Here is a 27,387-nt window from a genome sequence, read left to right as displayed (position 1 = left end):
ATCTTGAATTACATCTTTAGCACTTATTGGCAATCCTATCTTCTCCAATAAATTGTTTGTACAATTCTCCGCAGCAGCAATTTCAAACCCTCTCCTCTCTCCTCAAACTTTTAATGCTCACTTTTAGCAGATGACCTCTAGTGTGGGAGTAGAGAAAAACTGAAACCAGCAGAAGATACCTCCCTGAAATTGCCACCACCAAAACTGCAAACATACCTGCTTTCCCCCACCTTTTTCCTTTTTCATTCTTCCTGCTATAGTGAAAGCAAGACCTTATTATTTACAGCGTCTATCTCTACCTGTGAAGTGGACCCCATCTTGTCTGACTTCCTCACGGACTTGCTTTATTGATTATCTCCGATTTTCCCTATCTATTGCCTTCTTCCTGTTATCATTTAAGGAAAATAAAGCCTCACACATCTAAAATACAGAACCCAAAGACATGTTTCTTTGACCTACTCTCTGGTTGCCTCCTCTATCTCCTTTGCAGGCAGTTCTTACTCAACAAATCCTGCAAAGTCTGTTTCATATGATTCTCCTATCTGTGTCTCCTTGCCTGCCTCTCTCTTCATTCTCTTTTTTGCATTCCGTGTTCTCCTTGGAGCTCTGGTTCATCCACCTGGAGATTTCTTCCCCATCTCCTCATTTGGCTAACTTCTACTCATCCTTCAAGTTTCAAACTTCACTTCCCAAAGGAGGTCTTCTTCTGACCTTATATTAGGGTCCCATGACATGCTTCTCTACCTCACTTTTCCTTTGACATTCATGATAATTGTTCTTATTACATCTGTCTCCCCCTCATTAAGCATTATGATGTATGAGAGCAAGCTTCTCATCTCCCTTGCCATGGAATCATCGTTATCGAATACGATGCCAGCATCCAGTATGCATTTGTATTAGTTTTCTATTGCCGTGTAAAAACATCACAAATTTAATGGCTTAATAAAAATACACATTTAGGAGGAGTTCAAGAAAATATTGGTGGATAGGAGCAGGACTAGCTTGCAGCTCCCACTTGGAGGGACAGAGCAGCATGTGGATACCCACATCGTGAACTTTTTCTCCAAGAACTACTGCAGAAACAATGAAATCAAGATGAAAATTTAAAAATTCTTTGAACTGAACAATAATAGTGACAAAACCTATCAAAACCTCTGGGATACAGTAAAAGTGGTGCTAAGAGGAAAGTTCATAGAATTATATACCTACATCAAAAAGTGTGAAATTGCACAAATAGACAATGTAAGGTTACACCTCAAGGAACTAGAGAAACAAGAACCAATCAAACCCAAACCTAGAAGAAGAAAAGAAATAATCAAGATTAGAGCAAAACTAAATGAAATGGAAATAACAACAAAAAAATACAAAACATACATGAAACAAAAACCTAGTTCTTTGAAAAGATAAATAGAATTGATAGACCATTAGTGAGATTAACCAAGAAAAGAAAAGGGAAGAATCAGATAAGCTCAACCAGAAATGAAATGGGAGACATTACAACCAATACCACAGAAATACAAAAGATGATTCAAGGCTACTATGAACACCTTCACATGCATAAGCTAGAAAATCTAGAGGAGATGGATAAATTCCTGGAAATATACAACCCTCCTAGATTAAACCAGGAAGAAATAGAAACTCTGTACAGACCAATAACAAGCAGCAAGATTGAAATGGTAATTAAAAAGTTGCCAATAAAAAAAAGTCCAGGATCAGACAGATTCACAGCTGAATTCTATCAGACATTCAAAGAAGAGTTGGTACCAATCCTGCTGACATTATTCCAAAAGATATTGACACTATTCCCAAAAGGGAATCCTCCATAAATCATTCTATGAAGGCAGTATCACCCTAATATCAAAACCAGGAAAGGACATAACAAAAAAGAAAACTACAGGCCAATATCCCTGATGAATATGGATGCAAAAATCCTCAACAAAATACTAGCTAACAGAATCCAACAGCATATCAAAAAGGTAATCCACCATGATCAAGTGGGTTTCATACTAAGGATGCAGGGATCGTTTAACATCTGCAAGTCAACAAATGTGATATACTATACAAAGAGAATTAAAACAAAAATCATATGATTATCTCAATAGATGCAGAAAAAGCATTTGAAAAAATCCAACATCTCTTTATGATTAACACCCTCAGCAAAATCGGCAAAATGTAGCATAGAAGGGACATACCCTAAGGTAATAAAAGCCATCTATAACAAACCCATAGCCAACATTATATTGAATGGGGAAAAGTTGAAAGCATTTCTCCTAAGAACTGGAACAAGACAAGGATGCCCACTTTCATCACTTCTATTCAACATAATACTGAAAGTCCTAGCCAGAGCAATCAGAAAAGAGAAAGAAATAAATGGCACCCAAATTAGTAATGAGAAAGTCAAACTCTCATTGTTTGCTAATGACATGATCATATACCTATAAAACCCTAAAGACTCATCCAAAAAGCTCCTAGAACTGGAATATGAATTCCACAAAGTTTCAGGACACAAAACTAATGTACACAAATAAGTAACACTGCTATGCACCAACAGCAACCAAGCTGAGAATCAAATCAAGAGCTCAATCCCTTTTACAATAACCACAAAAAGAAGGAATATAGTTAATCAAGGAGGTGAAATACCTCTACAGAGAAAACTGCAAAACACTGCTGAAAAAAATCATAGAAGACACAAACAAATGAAAACACATTCCGTGCCCAGGGATGGGTAGAATATTGTGAAAATGATCATACTGCTAAAAGCAATCTACAAATTCAATTCAATTCCCACCAAAATACCACCATCATTCTTCACAGAACTAGAAAAAATAATCCTAAAATTCATGTGGAAACAAAAAAGAGCCCACATAGCCAAAGCAAGACTAAGCAAAAAGAACAAATCTGGAGGTATTACATTATCTGACTTCAAACTATACTATAAGGCCATAGTCACCGAAACAGAATGGTCCTCGTATAATAATAGGCATATAGCCCAATGGAACAGAAGAGAATCCAGAAATAAAGCCAAATACTTAAAATCAACTGATCTTCAACAAAGTAAACAAAAACATAAAGTGGGGAAAGGACAGCCAATTCAACAGATGGTGCTGGGATAATTGGTAAACCACATGTAGAAGAATGAAACTGGTCTCATCTATCACTCTACACAAAAATCAACTCAAGATAGACCAAAGACTTAAATCTGAGACCTGAAGCCATACAATTTCTAGAAGATAACATAGGAAAAACCCTTCTAGACATTGGCTTAGACAAAGACTTTATGACCAAGAACCCAAAAGCAAATGCAACAAAAACAAAGATAAATAGATGGTACCTAATTAAATGAAAAAGCTTCTGCACAGCAAAAGAAATAATCTGCAGAGTAAACAGACAACCCTGAGAAAATCTTTGCAATATATATATCTGACAAAGGACTAACATGCAGAATCTACAAGGTACTCAAACAAATCAGCAAGAAAAAAAACAAACAATCCCATCAAAAAGTGGGGTAAGGACATGAATAGATAATTCTTAAAAAAAATACATACAACTGGCCAAAAACATATGAAAAAAATGCTCAGCATCACTAGTGATCAGGAAAATGCAAATCAAAACCGTAATGTGATACCACCTTACTCCTGCAAGAATGGCCATAATCAAAAAATCAAAAAATAATAGATGTTGGAATAGATGTGGTGAAAAGGGGACACTTTTACCCTGTTGGTGGGATTGTAAACTAGTACAACCACTATGGAAAACAGTGTGGAGATTCCTTAAAGAATTGAAAGTAGATCTACCATTTGATCCAGCAATCCCCTTCCTTGGTATCTATCCAGAGGAAAAGAAGTCATTATAGGAAAAAAGTTCTTGCACACACATATATCTCCATAGCTTTGCCTTTCCCAGAATGTCATATAATTGGAATTATATGGTATATAAGCCTTTCAGACTAGCTCTTTTCACTTAGCAATATGCATATAAGTTTACTCCATGTCTTGTCATGGCTTGAGAGTTAAGTTTTTTAAATCATAAAATCTCTGAATAACATTTCATTATATGAATGAATCACACTTTGTTTATCCAGTTATCTATTGAAGGACATGTTGGTTGCTTCCAAGATTTGGCAACTTTGAACAAAGCTGCTATAAACATTTATGTGTAGGATTTTTGTGAACACAAGTTTTCAAATCTTTTGGTGTATCAAGAAGTGTAATTGCTGTATCATATAGTAAGGTTATGTTGAGCTTAATAAGAAACTTCCAAGCTATTTTCTAAAGTGACTGTACCATTTTGCACTCTCATCAGCAATAAATTCTCACCAGCATCAGTTCTTGATACTTCATACCCTCACTAGCATCTGTTGTTGTCAGTGTTTGGATTTTAGCCCTTCCACAGGTTATGTAGTGGCATCCCATTGTTGTTGTAATTCCCTAATGACATATTATGTTAAGAATTTTTTCATATGCCATTTACCATGTGTATATATTCTCTGGTGTTATTTTCCCCATCACTGCAAAATATATCTGTTTGAAGCCCTAAAACTCAGTGCAACTGTATTGAAGATAGGGCCTAAAAGGAAGCAATTAAGGCTAAATTAGGTTAGAAGGGTGGGGCCCTGATCCAATAGGATTTATGTCCTTATAAAAAGAGTCACCAGAGAGCTTTCTTTCCCTCTTCCTTTCTGTGTGCACAGAGGAAAGGCCATGTGAGGACACAGTAAGAAGGTGATCATCCACAAGCCAGGGAGAGATGCCTCACCAGTAACTGAATTTGACAACACCTTGATCATGGACTTCTGACCTCCGGAACTATAAGAAAGTAAGTATCTGTCGTGTGAGACACCCACACTGTGGTATTTTTTTATGGTAGTCCAAGCAGACTAAAACATTTGGTAAGGATCTTTGGCCCACTTTTAGGTTGTGTTGTTTGTTTTCTTAATGTTGAATTTTAATATTTCCCTATACTTGAATTATTTAGCAGATATGTGTTTTGCAAATATTTTTTTCTGGTCTGTGGCATATCTCAATTTTTAGCCCTGAATACTTTGTTTCATAACCATCAGCTTAAGTATCATTCCCACCAGTCTGTAAGCTCTTGAAAGGTAAGGAAGAAGTCCTTAAATTGAGGCAACCCCAACAGCAAGCTCAGATCCTAGCACAAGTTAGATACATAAGATAGATAATTTGCAGGTTGGTTCATAGAATAAACGGATAAACAGTGACATGAAGGAAAAGGTTAACGTATTTCAAAGAGGAGTTTAGTGTCAGGCAGAGGAAGCAATGTCAGCACCAGAGGGCTACGTTATGTCCCCTGGAGAAAAACAGCATCACACAGTGGGGGCTAGCATCACACAGACAGGAGGGGCAGAAGCCCACACATAGTTTAGAGGGACAGCTGCCTGCCAAAGCTGGCAAAAAGGAGACCAGACAGGAGGCGGCTGTAGAAACATAATGAACTTCAACTTATCTTAGCTTTGGTACTTTCTTCCCCGAAGACAGAGGGCAGAACTCTGAGTTCCAGAACCATTTTCAACTGAATTGGGGACCAGTCACTTGACTCTATTCTCATCTCTCTGACAGATGACACTACACCCTCCTCTGAGTAATGGACACCATTTCTAAAACTGAATCCTGCTACTAAAATAATTCAGATGATATATTTTTCCAGTTCTACAATCTTGCTTTGTTTTTTTTTAGTCGTTTTCTCTCTCTGTCTTCCATGTTTTCCAGAGACTGGAGCTAAACTGGGCTTTCAACATCATCATGAAGTTTATCCTCCTCTGGGCTCTCTTGAATCTGACTGGTGAGTGTGTGCATATTTGTCTCTTTACTCACCAAAGAGAAATCCTGGGAAAAGCATGAAAGATGGGTAACAGCGAGAGGCGTCATTCCAGAATTCAAGTGTAGGATGGTTCTCTGTCCCTCCCCACTGCCCCATTCCCATCAAGTTTCCTCCTGTGATAGTGCCTGCCTGCCTGCCGCAGGAGGGTTGCTTGTGTGCTTCTGGGGGAGGCGTGGACATTGTCACTCAAATACCAGACCCACTCGTAAGACCTGACTCTGGACCTGTCTGCAACAGGATTGACGTTCTGCACCACAGAGGGCACAGCAGAACATTGAAGAATCAGATATCTCCTGGCACAGTTCCAGTTACTCAGGCATAAACCCAGGTTTATTCATAAATCCTCTCTTTCTCTCATACCCCACATTTGATCTCTTAGAAAAATGTTGGCTTTATCTTCTAAATGTATCCTAAATCCAATCACATCTCACCATCTCCACTGCTCACAATGATCTAAGCCACCACCTCTTGCCTGGATTAGCAGATTATTCTCCTAACAGACCCCTCTACCTCTATACTTCTATACTCTACAGGTTCTCCATGAGGAGACTGTCATCACTCCTTTGCACAAATCCTTGCGTGGTTCCACTTGTACTCAGGAAACAAGGCCGAGTTCTTACAATGGTCTACAAAACCCTCCATTCATCTTTGAGCCCCTTTCCCCCTCTGCTCCCCTTCATTCACTCTGGGTCAGCAGCCATGGCCTCTGTGATGTAACTGACACAAGCCTCAGCACCCATGCTGCAGCTGTTTCCTCTGCCTGGAGTCCCTTCACCCGGATTTTTGACTATGCAACCTCCCGCGTCTTCATGTTATTGTTCAACATTGCCCATGAAGTTCTACTCTGATGACTGGTGTAATATTACCTGAGGCTGGATGTGGTGGCTCACGCCTATAATCCCAGCATTTTGGGAAGCTGAGGTGGGAGGATCACTTGAGACCAAGAGTTTGAGACCAGCCTGGGCAACATAGCAAGACTCCATCTCTATAAAAAACATTCAAAAATTTAAAAATTAGCCAGATGTGGTGGCACACACCTGTAGTCCAAGCTACTCAGGAGGGTTGCTTGAGCCAAGGAGGTTGAGGCTGCAGTGAGCCTGATCTTGCCACTGCACTCCAATCTGGGCAACAGAGTGAGATCCTGTCTCAAACAAACAACAAACAAATACTGCCTGATACCCCTCCTTCTCCCCCAACACACAAGTGGTAATACCTTTCTCTCTTGCCCTGTCCTACTTTTATTTCCATAGCACTAATCACCATTTAACATCATATATAGTTTACTCGTGTGTTTTTCCATAGCACTAATCACCATTTAACATCCTACATAGTTTATTTGTGTGTTGTGTTTATTATTACTGAATATCTTCATTAATTGTAATATATGAGAGCAGGAATATCTACTTTGTTCACTATATAGCCCAAGCCCCTAAAACAAAGCTTCACATATACTAGGTGCTCAATGTATATTTGTTAAAACAATAATTATTTTTCCCCTCCTCAGACTCTTAGCATTTGTTCTGTTCTTGTTGCGATACTTATATAATTCTGTCTTGAGTTGTTGTTGGGAAAAAGAGACAAGACTTATTAAAGCATTCTAAATAAGAATGCTTTAAGACTTATTAAATCATTCTAAATAAGAGTGCTTTAAGACTTATTAAAGCATTCTAAAATTGGTAAAAATAGTAAAAAAAATGCGTTGATTTAGCGTGCAACCCACTAAATTGTGGAAGGTATTTAAGAAAGTTGAACATTTAATTTGAAAGATTTTATTGATAATGAAAAAGCCAAACTCTTATTTTTCAAAAGAGATATGTTTCTACCATTTATCATTTTCTTCATGTTTTAGAACGAAATAAGTCATTTTACAGATTTAGTTTACAGATAAAGTTGCTAGAGAAAAGGATAGGGGAACTTGGAGCCTATTAAATGACTTTCCTGAAGTTTTTCTGGTGATGACTGAGAAATCTTGGAATTTCTTGTCTATGCTTCTCTTTCCAGTTGCTTTGGCCTTTAATCCAGATTACACAGTCAGCTCCACTCCCCCCTACTTGGTCTACTTGAAATCTGACTACTTGCCCTGCGCTGGAGTCCTGATCCACCCGCTTTGGGTGATCACAGCTGCACACTGCAATTTACCGTGAGTTATAAGCCTTCAAAGGCACTCCATTCTTCGGGTTCTCAGGTTGGGCACAGACTCTCACCCCTGTCTGAGACCATCTCCCAATTAAATGGGATTAGAAAGGCCTTTGGGAGACATACGAGGGTACAGAAAAAGGTCTGTGGCGAGGGATAATAGAGGCTCATAAGGATGGAGAAACCATCTCCGTTAAGTCCTCTCATAAACGTCTATATTGTTCCAGAAAGCTTCGGGTGATATTGGGGGTTACAATCCCAGCAGACTCTAATGAAAAACATCTGCAAGTGATTGGCTATGAGAAGATGATTCATCATCCACACTTCTCAATCACTTCTATTGATCATGACATCATGCTAATCAAGCTGAAAACAGAAGCTGAACTCAATGACTATGTGAAACTAGCCACCCTGTCCTACCAAACTATCTCTGAAAATACCATGTGCTCTGTCTCTACCTGGAGCTACAACGTGTGTGATATCTGTGAGTTCAAGACAGTGTTCTTCTCTCAGAATTAGACATGCTTCTACACCTTCGCGACCCTTGGCTTCTTCAGTTCTGCCTAGTGAAGCTTTCTCCCCTTTCCTTTTCTCTGTACCTCACTGAAGGAGTGCTTCAAAGTTTTTGGGTTTTTTTATTCACCCACTGTATCTTTCTATCATTTTCTCTTTCATATATGATAGAAGTGGTTTTAGTGGAAAGAAAACATTTGTATTCTAATCCTAATTTTCTATGTGACAGCAGGTCATTTTACCTTGGAGCCTCGATTTCCTTAACTCTAAAATAAAGCAGATTACTATGTTGTATATTTTCAAACCATTTCAGGCAATAAAGCAACCTGAAGCCTTGAAAAGTCATGAAATAAATATCAGTGTATTAAATGTAAGATAAATACATAATATTTTACTAAATGAGATAGAACTTCCTTATGAAAGATTGTAATAAATGTACAGAGTTAAAGTTTTAAAAAGAACTTCTGAAATAAACGTTTTAAACTGGTAACATTCTGAGCATTCACTCATTTCTTCAGAAAACTGACAAAGGGCTACCATTATTTTTATCAATGGAAGTTTTCTATACATAATTTGAAACTCCTGAACTAGATAGTCTATCTAAGCTTTTTTCTATGCCTCATATTTCATATTCCATAAAATACCCACAACTTAAGGCAGCTTTCTGTTTTCTAAGTTGCATCCCCATCTGCCCATTACCCCATCTCCAAATTTTTATGCAAACCCTAATTAACTGTCTATAGTTGTTAATTACGAGAGTTGAGAGTAGTGGTGAAGGGGAGTTGATTACCTATTAGCAAAATAGAACAATGATATAATCCCTTATGAAAAATTATTAATGCAATCTTACTCATGAGTAAGTTTGAGTATGTATAATATACATCATACACTAGATACCATAGTATGAAAAGGAGATTTATTTGAAACAAACCTGTCAGATTACATTCATCTATCCATCACTACTTTCGTTTTATAGAAACCAACGGGCAGATATACACTTATTCTATCATTGTTGCAATGATTCAAGCCTTTTAAAACTACTCCTTAGTAAATACCTTCAGATTTAGAGCACATTTTCTTGAATATATCAAGAAGTAGAAATTATTTGTCCTCTGAGAGTCAATTTGATTTTTGGAAAGAGCCAAATGTCCTTCTGTGAGCAGTATGTTTGATTCATCTGGGTTATGGCATGAGGGTCAAAACGAGATATGACTTCAAAAAAAATGCATCTTATTTTGATCTGGGTCACCAAGTAGTTAAGTAAGAATTTCCTATAGAAGTATTCCCAAAAGAAATGTTTAGCCATGAAATTATTGCTTGGAAAGTAAAGTGAAGGATCTCATACATTTTCTTTTCAAGAACTAATACATTATTTTCAAATAAAAACATTAAACGTACTCTTCCATTATTAAAAAAACCGAAATCTTAAAATATAGTACTTCTTCCCAAAGAAACGTCCGTGGAAAGAACACGTGCCACATGTGTTCATACTACTTTGTTGTTTTTCTCGTTTTGTTTCAGATTGGACAAATTTTGTTATAAGTGTGCACAATTCACAGTATTTGTGGACTATTGATACAAAGAAAAGAACTTTAATTAGGAACCAGGAAACCCAGTTTTAAATCCTAGCTTTACCACTTATTAGCTTTATATGTTTAAGAAAACTGCTTTTTCAGTGACTTTTTTCTGCAGATACTCGGTTTTGTTTTGACCTGACAATTGAGAAAGTAGGCTAGATATCTGCAAATTCCTTCAAACCCTAAAAATTACATCTCAAAGGAAACCCTTTGAATGTTTAAATTTCCAGAAAAGTTTCTTTTTTTTTTTTTTGAGATGGAGTCTCACTCTTGTCACCCAGGCTGGAGTGCAGTGGTGCAGTCCCGGCTCACAGCAACCTCTGCCTCTTGAGTTCAAGCGATTCTCCTGCCTCCCAAGTAGCTGGCATTACAGGCGCTCATCACCACGCCCAGCTTATTTTTCTATTTTTAGTAGAGACAGAGTTTCACCATGTTGGCCAAGCTGGTCTCGAACTCCTGACCTCAGGTGATCCACCCGTCCTGGCCTCCCAGAGTTCTGGGATTACAGGCGTGAGCCACTGTGCCCAGCCAAATTTCCAGTAAAGTTTAAAACAAAGTGTTTCATTTCATTGCTGGAGTGTCTCACATGTACATATAACTCCCAAGAATTTGATCACTTTTATAAAGTCACAGACATTTGCATCATACGAAATTGTTAATCTGATCATCTCCTGTACCCTCGTTGTCCTAACTGTCACAGTTCTGATTTCTCTGAATGTTTGATCTCTTTTAATTTCTGATGGTAGAAGAAGAAAAGTTTTTTAAAAGAAGGTTGAATACCTAACAGAACTCTAAAGGAAGTTTGACTTCTGTCTTTTCTTTAGACAAGGAGCCTGATTCACTGCAAACTGTGAACATCTCTGTAATCTCCAAGCCTCAGTGTCGCGATGCCTACAAAACCTACACCATCAAGGAAAATATGCTGTGTGTGGGCATCGTGCCAGGAAGGAGGCAGCCCTGCAAGGTGAAATACTCTCTATGCTTTACTTTTCCCATTTTCTTCCTTCTGTCTTGCCAGAAAGATAACCTGCTTTTTTGTTGTTGTTATTATTGTTTTCCTGGCAGGAAGTTTCTGCTGCCCCGGCAATCTGCAATGGGATGCTTCAAGGAATCCTGTCTTTTGCGGATGGATGTGTTTTGAGAGCCGATGTTGGCATCTATGCCAAAATTTTTTACTATATACCCTGGATTGAAAATGTAATCCAAAATAACTGAGCTCCTGCGGCAGTTGTGGACCATATGACACAGCTGGTCCCCATCGTTCACCTTTAGAATTAAATATAAATTAACTCCTCACATTGCCCCATGCATACCTGCCTCAATTCTGCTAAACAGAGTGGGTGCTTGAGCAGTTTTACTTGTACATATCTTCACTGTGATTATTCATAACAACTCTTCTTGCCTTCTGGATAAGGATGGAAAACCCAAAATTCCTCAGATAACCGAAGTTTAGGAAGTGGGAATTATGTTCTCTCTAATGAATTGGTAACTGACATAAAATAAAGGCAACTCCACAGCCATTTGGGGTACAAAACCCTTTACTACATGCACCAAAGTAGACAATGTGTGATTTTGGCACATTACTATGCTAACTGAAAAAAGGAAGTCTAATAAAGAGTGATCTAAATAGAAGGGCAAAGGTGAGAGGGGAGGGGAGGGCAAAGGTGAGAGGGAGATGTTACACTTAGCTTCTCCTTGCCCATACAACTCTCAATGCCATCGATGGATTCTGGTCATTCATGTTGCAGGATTCTGAGTGTTTACTGGAGACGTGAGGAGTTACTATAAAAGTTAACTGAGGTTTATGGCACAGCAGATAAACGGGAAATCAATGACAGATTTTCCTAGTACATACTTACATTTTATATAAAGCTAGTTGCCCAGGAACTCTACTTTCATACTCTATAGTATTTTCCTCCCTTCTTTCCTTCTCTCTTCACTTCACCCTGCAGTCTGTTACCTCCTGAGAGTTTTAATTGATAGTTTGAAGTGGGGAGGTGTTTTTTTGGCCAGTTGACTGAGTATTTAAAAAAACAAAAACAAGAACAGATTTTAGAGAGTTCAGCCTGTGGCTGCTACAAGTGGACTACTGGAGTCTTTCAGCCCAGCTAGGGAAGAAGAGAATCCCCTCAGGAAGCAGAAGTTCCAGCAGGAAAACCTGATCTATCCAGGGCTCTAAAACCCCTAAATCAATAACGCCTAGCTTGCAGTGTTGAGAAGCTAAATTTGGAGTGTGAATTATTAAGTGCAACTGTGAGAGCTTCATCTTCACATATTTTATTAACTGAAATTTTAGTTTGGGGAGGAAAATGGTTTGGAGACCATTTTTCAGAGGAGCACCTTAGCCTCTAAAGATGTCTCCCAACTTGAGCTGGTCCTAAGATTTCAATAGATCATAGTGATATTGTGTAAGGCCAGCTGATCCTAGGTGGTGAAACATGGCAAGGCCACTGGATTCCATGAGCATTGGCACTATCCGTAAGACTCCACTAGCACTGTGAAGTGACCTCCTTGGTTGGAGAATACATCATTTTTGTGTGGAATGCAATAAGGCATTCAGAGAATCCAAGGAATGTGATGCTAGGACAGTAACGGTGGCAGGTGAAAGAAAAACTAAATTCAGAATATGTTATTTTGAGTGAGGACAAGTAGCTACTCCCTCTGGTCTAAGCTGCACCATGTTGCCCATTTCTTTCTTACTGTACATGTGCTAACAAAAAAGGGAAGATGAAGCTTCCATGGTGGACATGCCTGGCCCCCAGGTACGCCTTTTCTTTTGGTGTAGCTGCAGGCATCTCCCCATGCAAGTTTCCAGCTTTCTTACCTATGTTTGCAGCTCAATATTTCAGGATGCTCTTTGCTAGAAAAAAAAAAATGCGGCCAGGTGAGGTGGCTCACGCCTGTAATCCCAGCACTTTGGGAGGCCGAGGCAGGCAAATCACAAGGTCAGGAATTCAAGACCAGCCTGACTAACATGGTGAAACCCCATCTCTAGTAAAAATACAAAAATTAGCCGCACCTGTAATCCCAGCTACTCAGGAGGCTGAGGCAGGAGAATTGCTTGAACCTGGGCAGGCGGAGGTTGCAGCGAGCCGAGATTGCACCTCTGCGCTCCAGCCTGTGTGACAGAGAGACTCCGTTTCAATAAATAAATAAATAAATAAATAAATAAATAAATAAATAAATAAGAACATGATGAAACACTATGTTTAATTTAATCACACAAACCAAAGAAAATTTTATTTGTATAAAATGTGAGTTTTGCCATATAAAATAATGGTCAACCATACCGATACGGTCAATATGCACTCTACTGACTGTTTCAAAATCTTTCTTGCCTGTTATTTCTTCATACATTTTGTGCTTAGCCAGAGCTTCTACAAGGCAAAAAATGAATAGCAGCAAACATAAGAGGCGTAAGAAAGAAAACATTGAAAAATAACATAAAATTGGGATAACTATATCCATTAACTATTTTATAAAGTGAAGAAAGATGAGCATTATTTAAGTTAGCAGTGAAACATTTTGTTCCAGCTCAAATAAAAGCCCATTTTACCCAGAATCACAGTTTGAGACACACTAGAGACACCTCTGGAGACAGCTTTCCCTCACAAAACTTCAGTTTGAAAAAAGGACTCAGAGCAGCCTTATTATAAAGCACCAGTGATACAGACAGGAGGTGGAAATCCTGGGCAGAAGAGGGTGGTTCCCTGGAAAAGGCCCCACCCTCAAGTCTGAAGACCCACGGCCCTAAGTAAGGAATGGCAATTCTGTTTTTGTACCCTAAAAATTGCCTTTTGGCCCGCCATGCCCCCAATCCTGCCCCGTATAAACCCTAGACCTTAGTGGGCACATGCAAGCAAGCTGCTGAATGTCGGAACCAGCAGAACAGCAATGACAGAACAAGAGGCAGAGAAAGAGAGGAGAAGAAGGAGGTCTGCATACCTAGGGGAGTTCAACTGGGGGGGGTTGGAGGAGAGTCTTTCTCCCACCACTGGGTGGCCCAACTCAGGGGAAGATCACCTTCCCACTCCATCCCCATTCATCTCATGAGATGCTATGCCACAGAGTTTTCCCTTATGTCTGGGAGAACTCCATAAAAACCAAGTCCAATCAAGTGAAAAGATCCCTGGACTTGTATTCAGCAGACTGAGAGTCAACATTCAACTCTGCTTTTAGGCGTCCTCTGACTATGGGAGAGTCATTGGCTGGAGATAATCTTATTTATCTCTTGTGGTCACAGCCCCCCTTCCTCATCTCTTATTTCTTCCTTATTTCTTTTTAGCAGGGTACCTAGCTCTCCAGAAAACCTAGATTCCCGTATATTTGAAGGGGCTCTTAGTTCTCTTCACATCACAACTCCTATCCTCTTTTCCTAGTTTTGTATTAAAATTAAGTAATTATATGCCATTGTTGACTGACCGAAACGGAGAAAATGTTTACCTCTGCCACTCAATAAAATCTTGCACTCATCCTTCGAGCCCACATGTGATCTGATTCTTCCAATACACACGGAAAGGACTTGGGATGCAGAAGGTTGTCACTCTGGCCCCCTGCCCTTGGGATAAGGCAGAGGATCCACTAAGCTGATTAACACACAAGCCATCTGCACACAGCGTATCTAAAAGAGCTTAGTAAGATACATCCACTTGGGCTTCAGGAGTCTCACACACCGGTCCCTAGACACTGCCCTGGGGCCGGAGCCCAGAGGCGCTCATGCTGGCCTCCGCGCCTGCCTGTCTGCATGCTCCCCCTACAGGAGGTTGGGCTGCAAGGTGACCAAGCAGGCCACATCCTTGTCACATGTCCTGCAGGGGGGAATCAGGGAACTCTTCTGTTGCACCAGCACTAAAGAGAAACTTCTCTGCTTCCAGAAGATCCAAGGGGAAGAAAAAGGAAGAAAACAAAAACAAAAACAAAAACAAAAACAAAACAAAAAAAGCAACCCGCAATAGACATCAGAACACTCAGGGAATTATAGAATAACAGTAATAAGTAATAGTAAACCTTTGTGCAGCATTTTACAGACTGAAAATGCATTTCCATGTACTTTATTGTAGTTCAGATGTTTACCTCATCCTCCAGATGTGGGAACTGAGGCAATAAAGGAAAAAAAGTGTCCACCTGAAGCAACAGCACCTACAGGTGGTGCTCTTAGCTCTGGTCCAATGGAGTCTACTATATGTATTGGGATCTGGCATCTGAGCCAGCTGAACTCGGGACTCAGAAGTAGCAAGCTGCTGACCGGGCACGGCGGCTCACGCCTGTAATCCCAGCACTTTGGGAGGCCGAGGCAGGCAGATCACCTGAGGTCAGGAGTTTGAGACCAGCCTGGCCAACCTGGTGAAACCCCGTCTCTACTAAAAATACAAAAATTAGCTGGATGTGTGGTGCATGCCTGTAATCCCAGCTACTCGGGAGGTTGAGGCAGGAGAAGCGCTTGAACCTTGGAGGCAGAGGTTACAGTGAGCCGAGATGGTGTCACTGCACTCCAGCCTGGGTGACAGAGCAAAAATCCGTATCAAAAAAAACAAAAAATACTACTAGAAATATAAAGAAATACTATGTTATTTCCATCTTATAAATGAGGACATTGAAGCTTATATGAGTTAAATCATCATCACAAGATGGCAAGTTCGTAAGTAGTAGAGGTGAGATTTGAATCCTTGTCATCTGATGGCAGAGCCAGAATTATTCAATGTTATGCCACAGAGTTTTCCCTTATGTCTGGGAAAATTCCATAAAAGCCAAGTCCAATCAAGTGAAAAGATCCCTGGACTTGTATTCAGCATATTTACTTAGATAACACATGTAATACATTTAGTACAATGCCACAAAATAATGTAAATGATAGCTATCAAGCTGACTTTTGCCTAAGACATCATTCCCCGTACAATGTGATTAATTCCTTACACAACCACAAATGACAAGTTCAAAAATTCCTTGTTATAAAGAAAATTTGGTACATATACACCGTGGAATACTAAGCCATAAAAAGAATGCAATCATGTCCTTTGCAGCAGCATGGATGAAGCTGGTGGCAATAATTCTAAGCAAATTAATGCAGGAACAGAAAAGCAAACACCACATGTTCACGCTTATAAGTGAGAGCTAAACATTGGCTATTCATGGGCCTAAAGATGGCAACAACAGACAATGGGGACTGCTAGAGTGGGAAGGGAAGAAGGGGGATGAGATTTGGACAACTGTTGGGTACTATGCTCACTACTTGTGTGGTGGGATCAGTCATACACCAAACCTCAGCATCACATGATATACAAAGGCAACAAGCCTGCACATGCACACCCTGAATCTAAAATGAAATTGAAATTATATTTTTAAATAAATGAATAAAAATGAAAAAAACAAAGACTTGGAAAAAATGGAGAATATTACCTTTAAATGTATAGTTCATATTATAATCCCATTAAATGGAAAACATGTAATGGAAAAAAAAAATCCCACGCTTCTCTGGGCTGCCATGACAGGAGAGTAACAGGTCGTACTAAAGAGGTTATTCAAAAACAGTAGGGCTGTTCCTTCAGTCTATCCTTTGCACAACAGATAGGGCAAGTCCTGGAGGCCAAGGCAGCCTGAGTCCCAGACAATCTCCGTAGTCTTCCCTCTCCTGAGAACCAGATATCTCCCGCCATCATGAGGAAGAGGCTTTCATTCACTTCTCCTAATCTCCCAACATTCTCTTTAAGGATTTCTTCAATTTGGCCATCTTTGTATCCTGACATAAAGTTCTTAGATTACATGGAGATTTTGTTCTGATAGTTGATTTATAGGTAATATGCTTCCTACTTAGAATGTGTGTTGGTTAGGTTTCTGAGCTAGCCCACAAAATACTGTCTAACTCATACAGCAGAAATTATCAAAAGTATGGCATTGTTCAGAATTGGTTTTCCTCAATTTTTTTAAGACATGATGTCGTTTCTTCAAATAAAATCTTATACAAAAATACAGAAGAGAAAACACAAAAAACAAAGCAATTCTGATACAATTGGGAAGGAAGAATTTGACCTTCCCTTACCCTAAAGCAGCTTTTAGGAACCCCAAGCGTTCTTCCTCGGGGGAAGTTTGAAATTATAATGCTATTTACAGGCAGGCAGATCTCATTGTAATCGTTTCTCCAACGCTTAACCTGATAAACAGTATCAGACCAGTTGCTTAACTCTCTGAACAAGAGTTTTGTTTTTCTGTCTATTTCACATGCCTATAGAATTAAAATGCTTAGCACAGGGTCTTTAGTAGATTAAATTTAGTAGATTAAATCTTTAGTAGACTTAAGAAAATGCCCTTTTATTCAAATAACTAATTGTCATCTTGTTAGGACTCCCCTCAGGAAAGGAAGAAGAAGGAAGTTAGGACCTAAGAAAGAGAAAAATGGACTAATTAACAGGCAGACATAGTTCAGGCATCCTTTCTTGGAGAACTCAGGAAGAAAGGATGGATTCTTATCTTACAGAGAAAATTACCATAATTCTTATACTGTTTCCTGTCTAGTATGCTTTCCTAAAACATTCAGTGGTTCCACCTTATCTCAACTGCACTCTTATCTTACAGAGAATTATCTTATCTGGATTCTTATCTTACAGAGAAAATTATCGTAATTCTTATACTGTTTCCTGTCTAGTATGCTTTCCTAAAACATTCAGTGGTTCCACCTTGTCTCAACTGCACTCTAAAATAAGAGAAAGATAACAATCTCTATTGGACAGAGTATTGGAAGCAGCACTGATGTAGGGCTTGAACTCCAGACCAGTTTGAAGACTAGCTGAAATAACGAAGAGGCAAAAGCACCTCTCCCTGAGACACGTCTACCAATGCCATGTCACTTGACCTCTTCCCAGTTTACCGTTGTCATGGCAACAGCCAGAAGTTACAACACTTTCTATGGCAACAAGCTAGAAGTTACCACATCTTTTCTAGAAATTTCTGAATAACCTGCCCCTTAATTTACATGTAATTAAAAGTAGGTATAAATGAGGCTGCAGAACTGCCTCTGAGCTGCTACTCTGGATGCACTGCCTACAGGGTAGCCCTGTTCCACAGGAAGCGGTGCCTCTGCTGCTGCTATGCATTGCCACTTCAGTAAAAGTTTCTGTTTAGCACCACCTACTTGCCCTTGAATTCTTTCCTGGGTAAAGCCGAGAACCCTGTCTGGCTGGGCCCCAATTTAGAGGCTTGCCTGTCCTGCATCAGCACTCCACTTCTGCCTGATGTCAGTATATGGAGGTGCCATTTATCAGTAAGTGACCACTAAGGAGCAATTAACCTCCCAGGGGAAGATTTAGGACCACAAGGTCTGTCAATTCTCCCTCTACCACCACCTCTATGTCCAAACACATGCACCCTGAAGTGGTTCTTTGCATAACTCACCCTCAAAAATTTGGGTTTTCCTTTTATTAAGAAAGATTACAATTTTCTTTTTGTAGACAGTCAATAAATAAGAATATTACTCTACAAAAACTGCCAATGCATTACTAATTTAAGTAAAAGGAAATTTAAAAATGAATAATAAATATATTAAAATGGTGGTATTTTTTGAGAAGTCATTGAATTAGAGGGAGGAGCAAATGGCATATGGCGACCATGTTCCATGTCAAGCTTCACTCCTGTGTGGAGGCACATGACAGAGCTACTCTGCCCACACCTACTTTCTGCATGCAGAGCTGCTCTCGGGCTCTCCCTCCAAGGTGTTGTGGGCATCTAGAGCCAACTCACTACTGCTACTGTCTGGCTCCATATTTCCACCCAGCAAAAGAGGGTAAGAAGGAAAGCAAAGGCAGAGTTAAAGGGTGTCAACTTCCAAGAAAAAATGTAGAGATGTTCCTAAAGCACAGAACTTTTATTTGGAATTAAAATATGAAAACAGAACTGCAATTTGGGATACAGGCACAACAGGGTGGCCTCTCCTATATCCAGAGAACAAAGGATAACATTAGAGTTTTACTGGGGAAGGAGAAGGGTATGCAAGTTGTTTTGAAAGAAAGTTCATTGGCACTAGCAGTATCTTACAAGAGCTGGCGAGTTCTGATCGGCAACAGTCTGTAGTTGCTAGGTGGAATTTGTAATCTGGGAGTTACTGTAGGTCCCTTGCAGGGATTAGGTTTGTGAGATAGTGTGTCAGGCAAGTATTCTTGTGTAGGCAGCTAGCTGTCTTGGCGTGACTCATGTAAAAAGCTGCAGTTTGGAAAAATGTCCTGTGATAGTTCCTGTTATCAGATAAATCTTGTGTGAGAGCCCTCTGTCAGGACCTTCCCCAACTCTATTTTGCCAGGGTTTGGCACAAGTGACTCCATTTTGAATCTTACAGCTTTCATAAGGGGTTCCTTTTCGTAAGTTCCACTCAGTGTTTCTAACACATTGGCAACCTCGACACGACTTATCTATTTATTGTTCATTTTAAAATTATTATCAAAAAGGGAAGAATTTGGGAGAGAGGACCTAGGAAGCCAGACGTATCATCTTGGTGTATTAGCAGTAAGGAATAGAGTGGTCAGCTCTTTTTTTTCTTCCAGCTTTATTGAGGTATAATTGGCAAATGAAAATTGTATATATTCAAGGTTACAAGATGTTTTGATATACCAAAAAGAGTACCAAATTATGGGTTCTTGCTATACTAGGTATTTTCCTAGGCACTCTCTCAATCCTACCATTTTACCAATGAAGGAATTAAATAAGGCTCAGATAATTCAGGCAAGTTGATCCAGGTCACATAAATAGATAGGAATAATATCAGGACTCTCTTACAAGACTTATTTGGTTCTAGAAGTGGGTTTTTGTTTATTTTATTTTATTTCATCACGTCATGGCAAAGATGGACTTTCCTCAGGAGATGGGACCCTGAAGCAGACGGGTAATAGGAAGTGAATCAGAAGGCCAAGCTCTACTGTGTTTTAAGACTCTGTGTCCTTGAAGAAGTCATTTAACCTTTCTAAGTCTTCCTTTCTGCCTCTGAGAAAAAAAGTGTAAAGATTCCTTCCCTCTCTGCCTCACAGCAGGAATGGAACAAAATAAAACATTTATGTGAGACCCTTTGCAAACTGGATTATGGTGCAAATATAAGATGTTGTTTTTAGGTAACAAGGCCCATAGGTTGTACAGACCCCTTTACTTCTTCTCTTGAGCTAAACTTTTCTCAATTACATAGTAAAAAATTTCCAAAACCACCTTCTCTGAAGCCATCAGAGATTGCCTAAGGTGAGAAAACCTCAAACGTCCTTTGGGGCCCAGATCTAACTTTTGTACTCCAAGCCATTCTCCATTTTTCCTTGGAATAAGTGATTTATAAAAGCATTACAATGTTAAAGATGAATGTTCACCCATCAGTCTAACAGGTAAGAGCAATGTGAAAGAGGCAGTGTGTGTCCTTCAGCATTCTCAGGCTTTTCATTTTTTCTTAACCTTAGCCCCTTTTCCTCAATGCTGAGTTGAAATTCTTTTCTTATCCAGTCAGCAGACTTCATCACTTTCTGGTCATTTGGAAGTTTTCAAGAATTTGTATCATCTAAATCACTATGTCATTTTCACATCCATGTCAAGTTTTCTCCTTCCCCAGAGACCACCTCCAGCAGTGAAGAAGGGGATTATGGTCTATGCTTTTACACTTCCATATTCTCCTTTTCCTCTTCCTTGACTGTTTCTCGGTATCCTTCACAGCCAGATGGAAATTAAAGGAAAAGACAAAGGTTCCCATGTGATGGATGCTATGGCAAGGCATCCGCGGGTACCCTCAGTGTGAGAGGACCCCAGTGCTGATTTCTTCTCATGGGCACATTAGTGAGTTTTTCAGAGGCCCCAAGTGCAGCATCCAACATGAGGTGAGATGCAATCTGCATGACCTATTTTGACCTCTCCCCACTACAAACTTAGTTTCTACTCTTGGAAGTCCATCCACGACCTCTCATCACTAGAGTCCCTTCTCCTCTGGACAGATTGCTTCATGACAGCCCTAGCCCAGCCATCTCCCCACACCCACCTGAGGAGCTTCAGCTTCCTTGTCCATTGAACACTGTTGAGTCCAGGTTGCACCACTACTTCCCTGGCTCCGCATCCACTACTGCAGGGTCTCCAATCCCTGCCACCTTTGGAACTCTCTGGGCAAGACCCTAGCGACTTTCTTTGTGATTTCATTGGCTTCCACACTCTGGGAGATGCATGATGAGATTTCTGAAAACCTTGCCCATGCTCCATGCTCCATGCTCCATGCTCCATGCTCCGTGCTCCACTGTATCACCTGGTGGGGAAGAGAGACAAGAGTTTCTCAGTTCAGAGAGTGCCCAGCTGGGAGTGAGATGCCAGTCCCAGCTCCTCACAGGCACTCTTAATCTCCATGAGCACTTCTTCTGCAGTGCCCTCCACACAGAGCACCACTCCACTCTCCCATGGGGAAGGGGATGTGAAAACCAAAGCATTCTCTAGCCCTGTAAGTTCCTTTACTGGCATGAACACTCTTTCAACCCTCATTTGAATGTCTAATCTCATATACACTGAAGTTTGGTGATGGAAATTGATAAACTTTAAATCTTGTCTCTTCTCACAATGCTCCTGCTGTAGAAAGAGTGGACTATTTTATATCTCCTAATCACACCATGTAAAGTCAGTCTCTTTGTCCAACTCATTCCCCACCTGAAAGGCTTTCCTTGACTCTTTTTTGTGCTACAGGGTACCTCCCAGCTTCCCTTACTCCTTGAAGTATTCCTAAATACCTTTAGACTCCCAGTGAGTTTCCTGTTAATCCAAAACATCTGTTATCTATATTCCTCACTGGAAAATTAATCATGCACTATGTGTGACATCTCTTAAATAGTCAACATGAATAGTGTTTACATAGTGATGCTTGGAATACTAGAAAATGAAGTTCAAATTAATAACTAGAAATTTTAGGTGTAAAAATAATGATGTCCACAGTAATGGTAAAGGTAGGATTGTGTCAAGTACCAGAAGTGTGGAAAAGTAAATTTCTTTATACTTAGAACATGAGTTATAATCATTAGTGCAGAATTAATATCACATATGTGGGTGATCCAGTGGGGCCAGTCATTATGGAGCTTAGGAGTTTCTCTAGACCTTATAAATCAGAGTCCATGCACAGGTTTTGCTAGTGTTGTCAATGGTAGAATTAGCATGCCAACATTGCCCTTATGTTTTCTGAACCTGGTTCCAGTACCACTACTTGTGCATCGACTCCTGAATTTCAATTCTCAAGTCTCTTCAAACATCTGACCAAAGTCGAGACTTTTGTATATTCAAAGTATTTCTTACCTTTTCAAAATTTCATGCTTTCAATTATGTTCCATTTACGTTTTTAAGAGGCTGGACTTTGGTGGCTTCAGAACTACGCTTGTTCAAGCAGATTCATCTTCAGTTTTCCAAATCCCAGCTGCTTTAAGTAAAGCTGTTGGTCAGTGAATGAGCACTGGTATGGTGGACTGGCAGCAGAATCTCACGGTGCCCTAGCACACAGAGCACTTTGTCCTGTATCACAGTTTGTGGTGCCAACAAGACAAATGCACTAAGTCTCCCTCAGTAAAGATACAAGCGAGGGAGTCTGACCAAGCCCATAGAATTTTGAGTTTTGTTTTGAGTTGGAAGGTCAAGAGTCATGTATACACAAGAATAAGATCTATCAACTTTGGTCAGAGGACTGTAGCTTGTGGGCAGATTCCAAAAGCAAATGTTGCTGACTGATGAATCTGTGCCCCTCATCTGGAGCACCATCAAATTGTCTGGACAATAGTACAGCTGGGCTGGCAGATCAAAAAGCTGGGCAGATGTGTTTGTAGACAGTGGAAGATATTCATGTGGAGTAAGTCACAGATGCTGGAGTACCTACATGCTGGGGAAGTTGGTAATATACTTGACCAGGACATGAGAGTGGAAATACAGTGTTTCTGCCCACTTAAAGGAAGTTGTTCTCAAACTCTTTAGTCTCAGAACCCCTTTACATTCACAACTGGTGAGGGCACTGTGCTTTATTTATGTGGGTTATAACTGCTAATATTTACTGCATTAGAAATCAAATTGAGTCATTTGTAAAATATTTTTTAAATATTTATTTTTCATTCATAAAAATAACATATTCACTTTGTGATAACATAAATATGTTTTTAATGAAAAATAACTATATTTTCCAAGGCAAAAGGAATTAGTAAGAAGAATGGCATTATTTTACATTTTGTAAATCTGTCTAATGTCTAGCTTAATAGAAGACAGCTAGATTCTTTTTTCTTTTTCTATATTCATCTATTATGACACAATACAGCACGGAGTATCTGGACAGTGCCACTATACACTAATGAAACAATGAGACTGAAAAAACAAATAACTTGGTATCATTATGAAAGTAGATTTGAAGAATCTGTGTGCCCCAGAAAGTCCTGGGGACCCCCTTGGATCCCTGAACTAAACTTCGAGAATATTGTCCTAGGGTCAAACCTACAATAGTACCCAACTGACCAGATTTGGTAATGACCATGGGTCTACTCATGGGGGTCTGAGTGATCTAAGAAAAGACTGGATCAAGGATGAATGATGAATTTGGATATGAAAAACCAGGAATAGACTGAAAACCCTAACACAATGAAGGAGAGTCTGAACAGTGAAATTATAAGGGAAAAGCTTGTATTAATAGAAGAAAATGCAAATAAGTTTATGAACTCTGATTCCAATGTGGAGGCTGTCTTCCTTATGCTGTATATTTACATTCTCACCTCTGTCTGGATAATTTCTGATTTATACTAGAGTCAAAGCCAGTCATTGGTGGTAACAGTGAGACTTTAAGACTATCTCATAATTTAGATTAATTCTAATTTTCTGAGAATGCTCCGCTGTCTATAAGTGGAAGTACTTATAAAATCTGTAGTAAGAGTATTAGTAGTACCTATGAAATAATGGTTGCAAAGTTCAGGAATTTAAGTTTTTAGGATCTATAATCATTTTATTTTCTATGATAGTCAAACCCACATGTAGTATTTATAATTTAAATTATTTCAGTGCCTGAAGTAAGGTTATACAAGATCTTCAATGGTAGAATTTTCCATGTCTGTAGCTACAGCTAGGATCTCTTCAGAAGAAATAATACTATTAGTATGTGTAATGCAAATGACTCTATTGGTAGCTATGGCATTTGGAAAAGTCCACAGGAAAATAAAGTGCATTTTTTTAGCATTACTAATTACATACTCTACTGTAATATTAATAACTGTTGGCATAGAAACCATTTGAGTGCTGGTGGTATCACCAGTGCTCTCGGTTATGGTATTATGTCATGTGACCCAAGAAACAAGTTGGGCTATTTCAATAACTACATCTAAGGCAATAGTATTTACAGGGCCTAATGTGGTGTTATCTGAGATACCAAAATTACCTGTGAAATCTGTAGCAAGGATATATAGGATATATAAAACACCTGTAGTTTAATTGATGAGGTTATAGGAATAATAACTATAATTTAAAATAATAAGAGCACATATTATGGCTGCAAAATAAGCATCCACAGCTTCTTTGGTGAAACCTATAAGGTTTGTAAACCTTCCTAAACATGTCTGCAATGACGAGAGTGTCTGGAGTAGCTGTGTCTTTTATGGCTAGAGTACTAATATTTGTGAAAACTTAAGTAGCATAAGATAGAGTATCTCATAACTGATTTTCTATATCTGTAATAGTTGTTTGTAGGTGTTATCTGAGGTAACTACCCTGCCTTGAGTAGCAATTATGGAACTTGAGTAGCATTTATGGCATTTGCAATATAAGTAGGTGCAGTAGCAGAGGTATGTACTGTACTATCAGGAGTGGTAGTATTTAAAGCATATTTTGTAATATTTGTAGTATCTGTGGTAGCACTAGTTGCAGTAGTAGGTAAATAACTAGCCACAGAATTTGTTACCATATGGGGAGTTTGTGAATCTAGACCAGTAGCTGTTATTGTGTCTGAGGCTGTTGTGATATTTGAGACAGAAATGTGTGTAGTGTTACCCGTAACGCTGGAGTTATCTGCATCAGTAATATCCATGGTGCCTAGATTAGAAAGATTTGTAGGAGCTAATGAGGTGTGGCTTAAGGCCAGTGTTGTAGTAGTAGCAGAATGGGGAGTAGTGAACTGTGTGATGCGTGAGGTGAATTTGTCTATGGAAGTAACTGCTGTATCTGGACTCATGGTGTTACCTTTGGTGCTGGTAGTAGTGACCGTAGCATCTATTATCATGGTACTTTTTGTATCAAGAGTGTTGAAAATAATGGTGTTTGCATTTGTAGGGGTAGTAAAATTAGTAATTTTATCAGTAGTGAATGTATTACTTGTTGGAAACATGCTCAAAATAGGAGTAATAGAGCTAGGAATAGAAGTAAGAGTATGGGTAGGAGTGGTAGGAGAAGTCTGGTAATAAGCAGTCATGCCAGGAATAGTATTATTACTTGTAGAGGTAGCATCAGTACTTGGAGTAGGAGTAGTCACAATAGGAGCACTATTACCAAAAGAAGTAGTTGTTATGGAAATACTATCACTAGTTGTATTACCAGCAGACATTGTAGCTAACAGAAGATTTGTCATAGAAGCATCATTATTTGTGCTAGCCACATCAGTACTTGTAGGAGAAGTAGTGTTCATAGCATTAGTACTTTCAGAGAAAGAAGTGGTCATAATGGAAAAACTGTTGCTAGTAGTGTCAACACCAGTATTTGCAAGAGAAGGAATAGCTGTAATTGGAACAGTATTATTAGAAACAGTATCATCAGTACTTGTATGAGAGGTAGCAGTTATATTAGCAACATTAGTACTAGTGCTAGCATTAGTAGTATTTGTTTGAACAGGAGTACTTATATTATTAATAGTAGTACTAGTGCTAACATCAGTAGTACCTGTTAGAGAAGAAGTAGTGACAATAATTACAGTAGTACTAATGGTGGCATCAGCAGTACTTGTCAGAGAAGGAGTCACTGAAATGGGAACGGTAGCAATAGTACTCACAGTAGTATTACTTGTAGGAGAAGGCATAGTGGTATTAGGAACAGTATTACTAGTGTTAGCATCAGCAGTATTTGTAGGGGAAGGTGTGGTTGTAATAGGAACAGTAGCACTAGTGCTAGCACCAGTAGTACTTGTAGGGAAAGGAGCAGTTGTATCAAGAACAGTAGTACCAGTTGTAACACCAATAGTACTTGTTGCAAAAAGTGTGGTTGTGATAGGAAGAGGGGTAGCATTAGTGCTAGCACTAGTAGTACTTGTAGGGAAAGGAGCAGTTGTATCAGGAACAGTAGTACTAGTTGTAACACCAATAGTACTTGTTGCAAAAGGTGTGGTTGTGATAGGAACAGTAGCATTAGTGCTAGCAGTAGTAGTATTTGTTGGGAAAGGGGCAGTTGTATCGGGAACAGTAGCATTAGTTGTAACATCAATTGTACTTGTTGCAAAACCTGTGGTTGTGATAGGAACAGTAGCATTAGTGCTAGCAGTAGTAGTATTTGTTGGGAAAGGGGCAGTTGTATCAAGAACAGTAGCATTAGTTGTAACACCAATAGTACTTGCTGCAAAAGGTGTGGTTGTGATAGGAACAGTAGCATTAGTGCTAGCAGTAGTAGTATTTGTTGGGAAAGGGGCAGTTGTATCGAGAACAGTAGCATTAGTTGTAACACCAATAGTACTTGTTGCAAAACCTGTGGTTGTGATAGGAACAGTAGCATTAGTGCTAGCAGTAGTAGTATTTGTTGGGAAAGGGGCAGTTGTATCAGGAACAGTAGTACTAGTTGTAACACCAACAGTACTTGTTGCAAAATGTGTGGTTGTGATAGGAACAGTAGCATTAGTGCTAGCAGTAGTAGTATTTGTTGGGAAAGGAGCAGTTGTATCGAGAACAGTAGCATTAGTTGTAACACCAATAGTACTTGTTGGGAAAGGTGTGGTTGTGATAGGAACAGTAGCATTAGTGCTAGCATTAGCAGTACTTGTAGGGAAAGGAGAAGTTGTATCAGGAATAGTAGTATTAGTTGTAACACTAGTAGTACTTGTTGGGAAAGATGTGGTTGTGATAGGAACAGTAGCAGTAGTGCCAGTGGTAGTATTTGCACTGGCAGAACTGGTGATTGTCTCAGAACTGGTGGCACTGGTAGATGGAGAAGGATGAGAACTCATTGGGATGGTACTTGTCTTAGTTGGAGTAGGAAGTACAGGACCACCATCAATCCAAGTAACCTCAGTTAACTTTTCCAGGTTGATAGTCTTCTCAGTCAATTGAATAGTTAGTGTCTGCCGGAAAAGAAGAGATAATTTAGAACTTCTTAAACCTCACATGTAGGTCACCTCTTACATTACAATTTA

The 27,387-nt window shown here is 39.4% G+C and overlaps 2 protein-coding genes across 3 annotated transcripts in view; one reads left to right on the top strand and one right to left on the bottom strand.

Moving 5' to 3' along the window:
• Positions 1-5,401: 5,401 nt before the first annotated feature.
• Positions 5,402-11,427, top strand: PRSS58 (serine protease 58). Of its 2 annotated transcripts, none has more exons than XM_032753565.2 (6): positions 5,402-5,598; positions 5,727-5,799; positions 7,840-7,978; positions 8,202-8,458; positions 10,889-11,028; positions 11,130-11,427. In XM_032753565.2, the coding sequence occupies exons 2-6, from the start codon at positions 5,760-5,762 to the stop codon at positions 11,277-11,279; spliced, it is 726 nt and encodes a 241-aa protein (XP_032609456.1). In that variant the 5' UTR covers positions 5,402-5,598; positions 5,727-5,759; the 3' UTR covers positions 11,280-11,427. The 2 variants fall into 2 exon arrangements, with proteins under 2 accessions (XP_032609456.1, XP_058291974.1); XM_058435991.1 differs by having other exon boundaries at positions 5,406-5,473.
• Positions 11,428-24,755: 13,328 nt separating this feature from the next.
• Positions 24,756-27,387, bottom strand: part of LOC116814442 (probable maltase-glucoamylase 2) — a 107,155-nt gene continuing 104,523 nt past the window's right edge. The window contains exons 47-48 of the mRNA XM_032761983.2: positions 26,826-27,315; positions 24,756-26,486 (exon numbers count right to left, since the gene is read on the bottom strand). Of these exons, the coding sequence (XP_032617874.1) occupies positions 24,787-26,486; positions 26,826-27,315 (2,190 nt within the window). The 3' untranslated portion in view covers positions 24,756-24,786. The remainder of the gene's footprint in view (positions 26,487-26,825; positions 27,316-27,387) is intronic.

Source organism: Hylobates moloch, unplaced genomic scaffold (genome assembly GCF_009828535.3).
Source record: "Hylobates moloch isolate HMO894 unplaced genomic scaffold, HMol_V3 SCAFFOLD_1, whole genome shotgun sequence".
In the NCBI taxonomy this organism is placed as follows: domain Eukaryota; kingdom Metazoa; phylum Chordata; class Mammalia; order Primates; family Hylobatidae; genus Hylobates; species Hylobates moloch.
The sequence above is the reverse complement of the archived record's forward strand: the minus strand, read 5'-3'. Positions and strand labels throughout refer to the sequence as shown.

What these genes read in the sequence shown, in the direction of transcription:
- PRSS58 (XM_032753565.2), top strand. Translation starts at nt 5,760, where the DNA reads ATGAAGTTTATCCTCCTCTGGGCTCTCTTGAATCTGACTG. An exon ending in GGCTCTCTTGAATCTGACTG is followed by an intron (nt 5,800 to 7,839) that starts GTGAGTGTGTGC and finishes TTCTCTTTCCAG; the next exon opens with TTGCTTTGGCCTTTAATCCA. An exon ending in CTACAACGTGTGTGATATCT is followed by an intron (nt 8,459 to 10,888) that starts GTGAGTTCAAGA and finishes TCTTTTCTTTAG; the next exon opens with ACAAGGAGCCTGATTCACTG.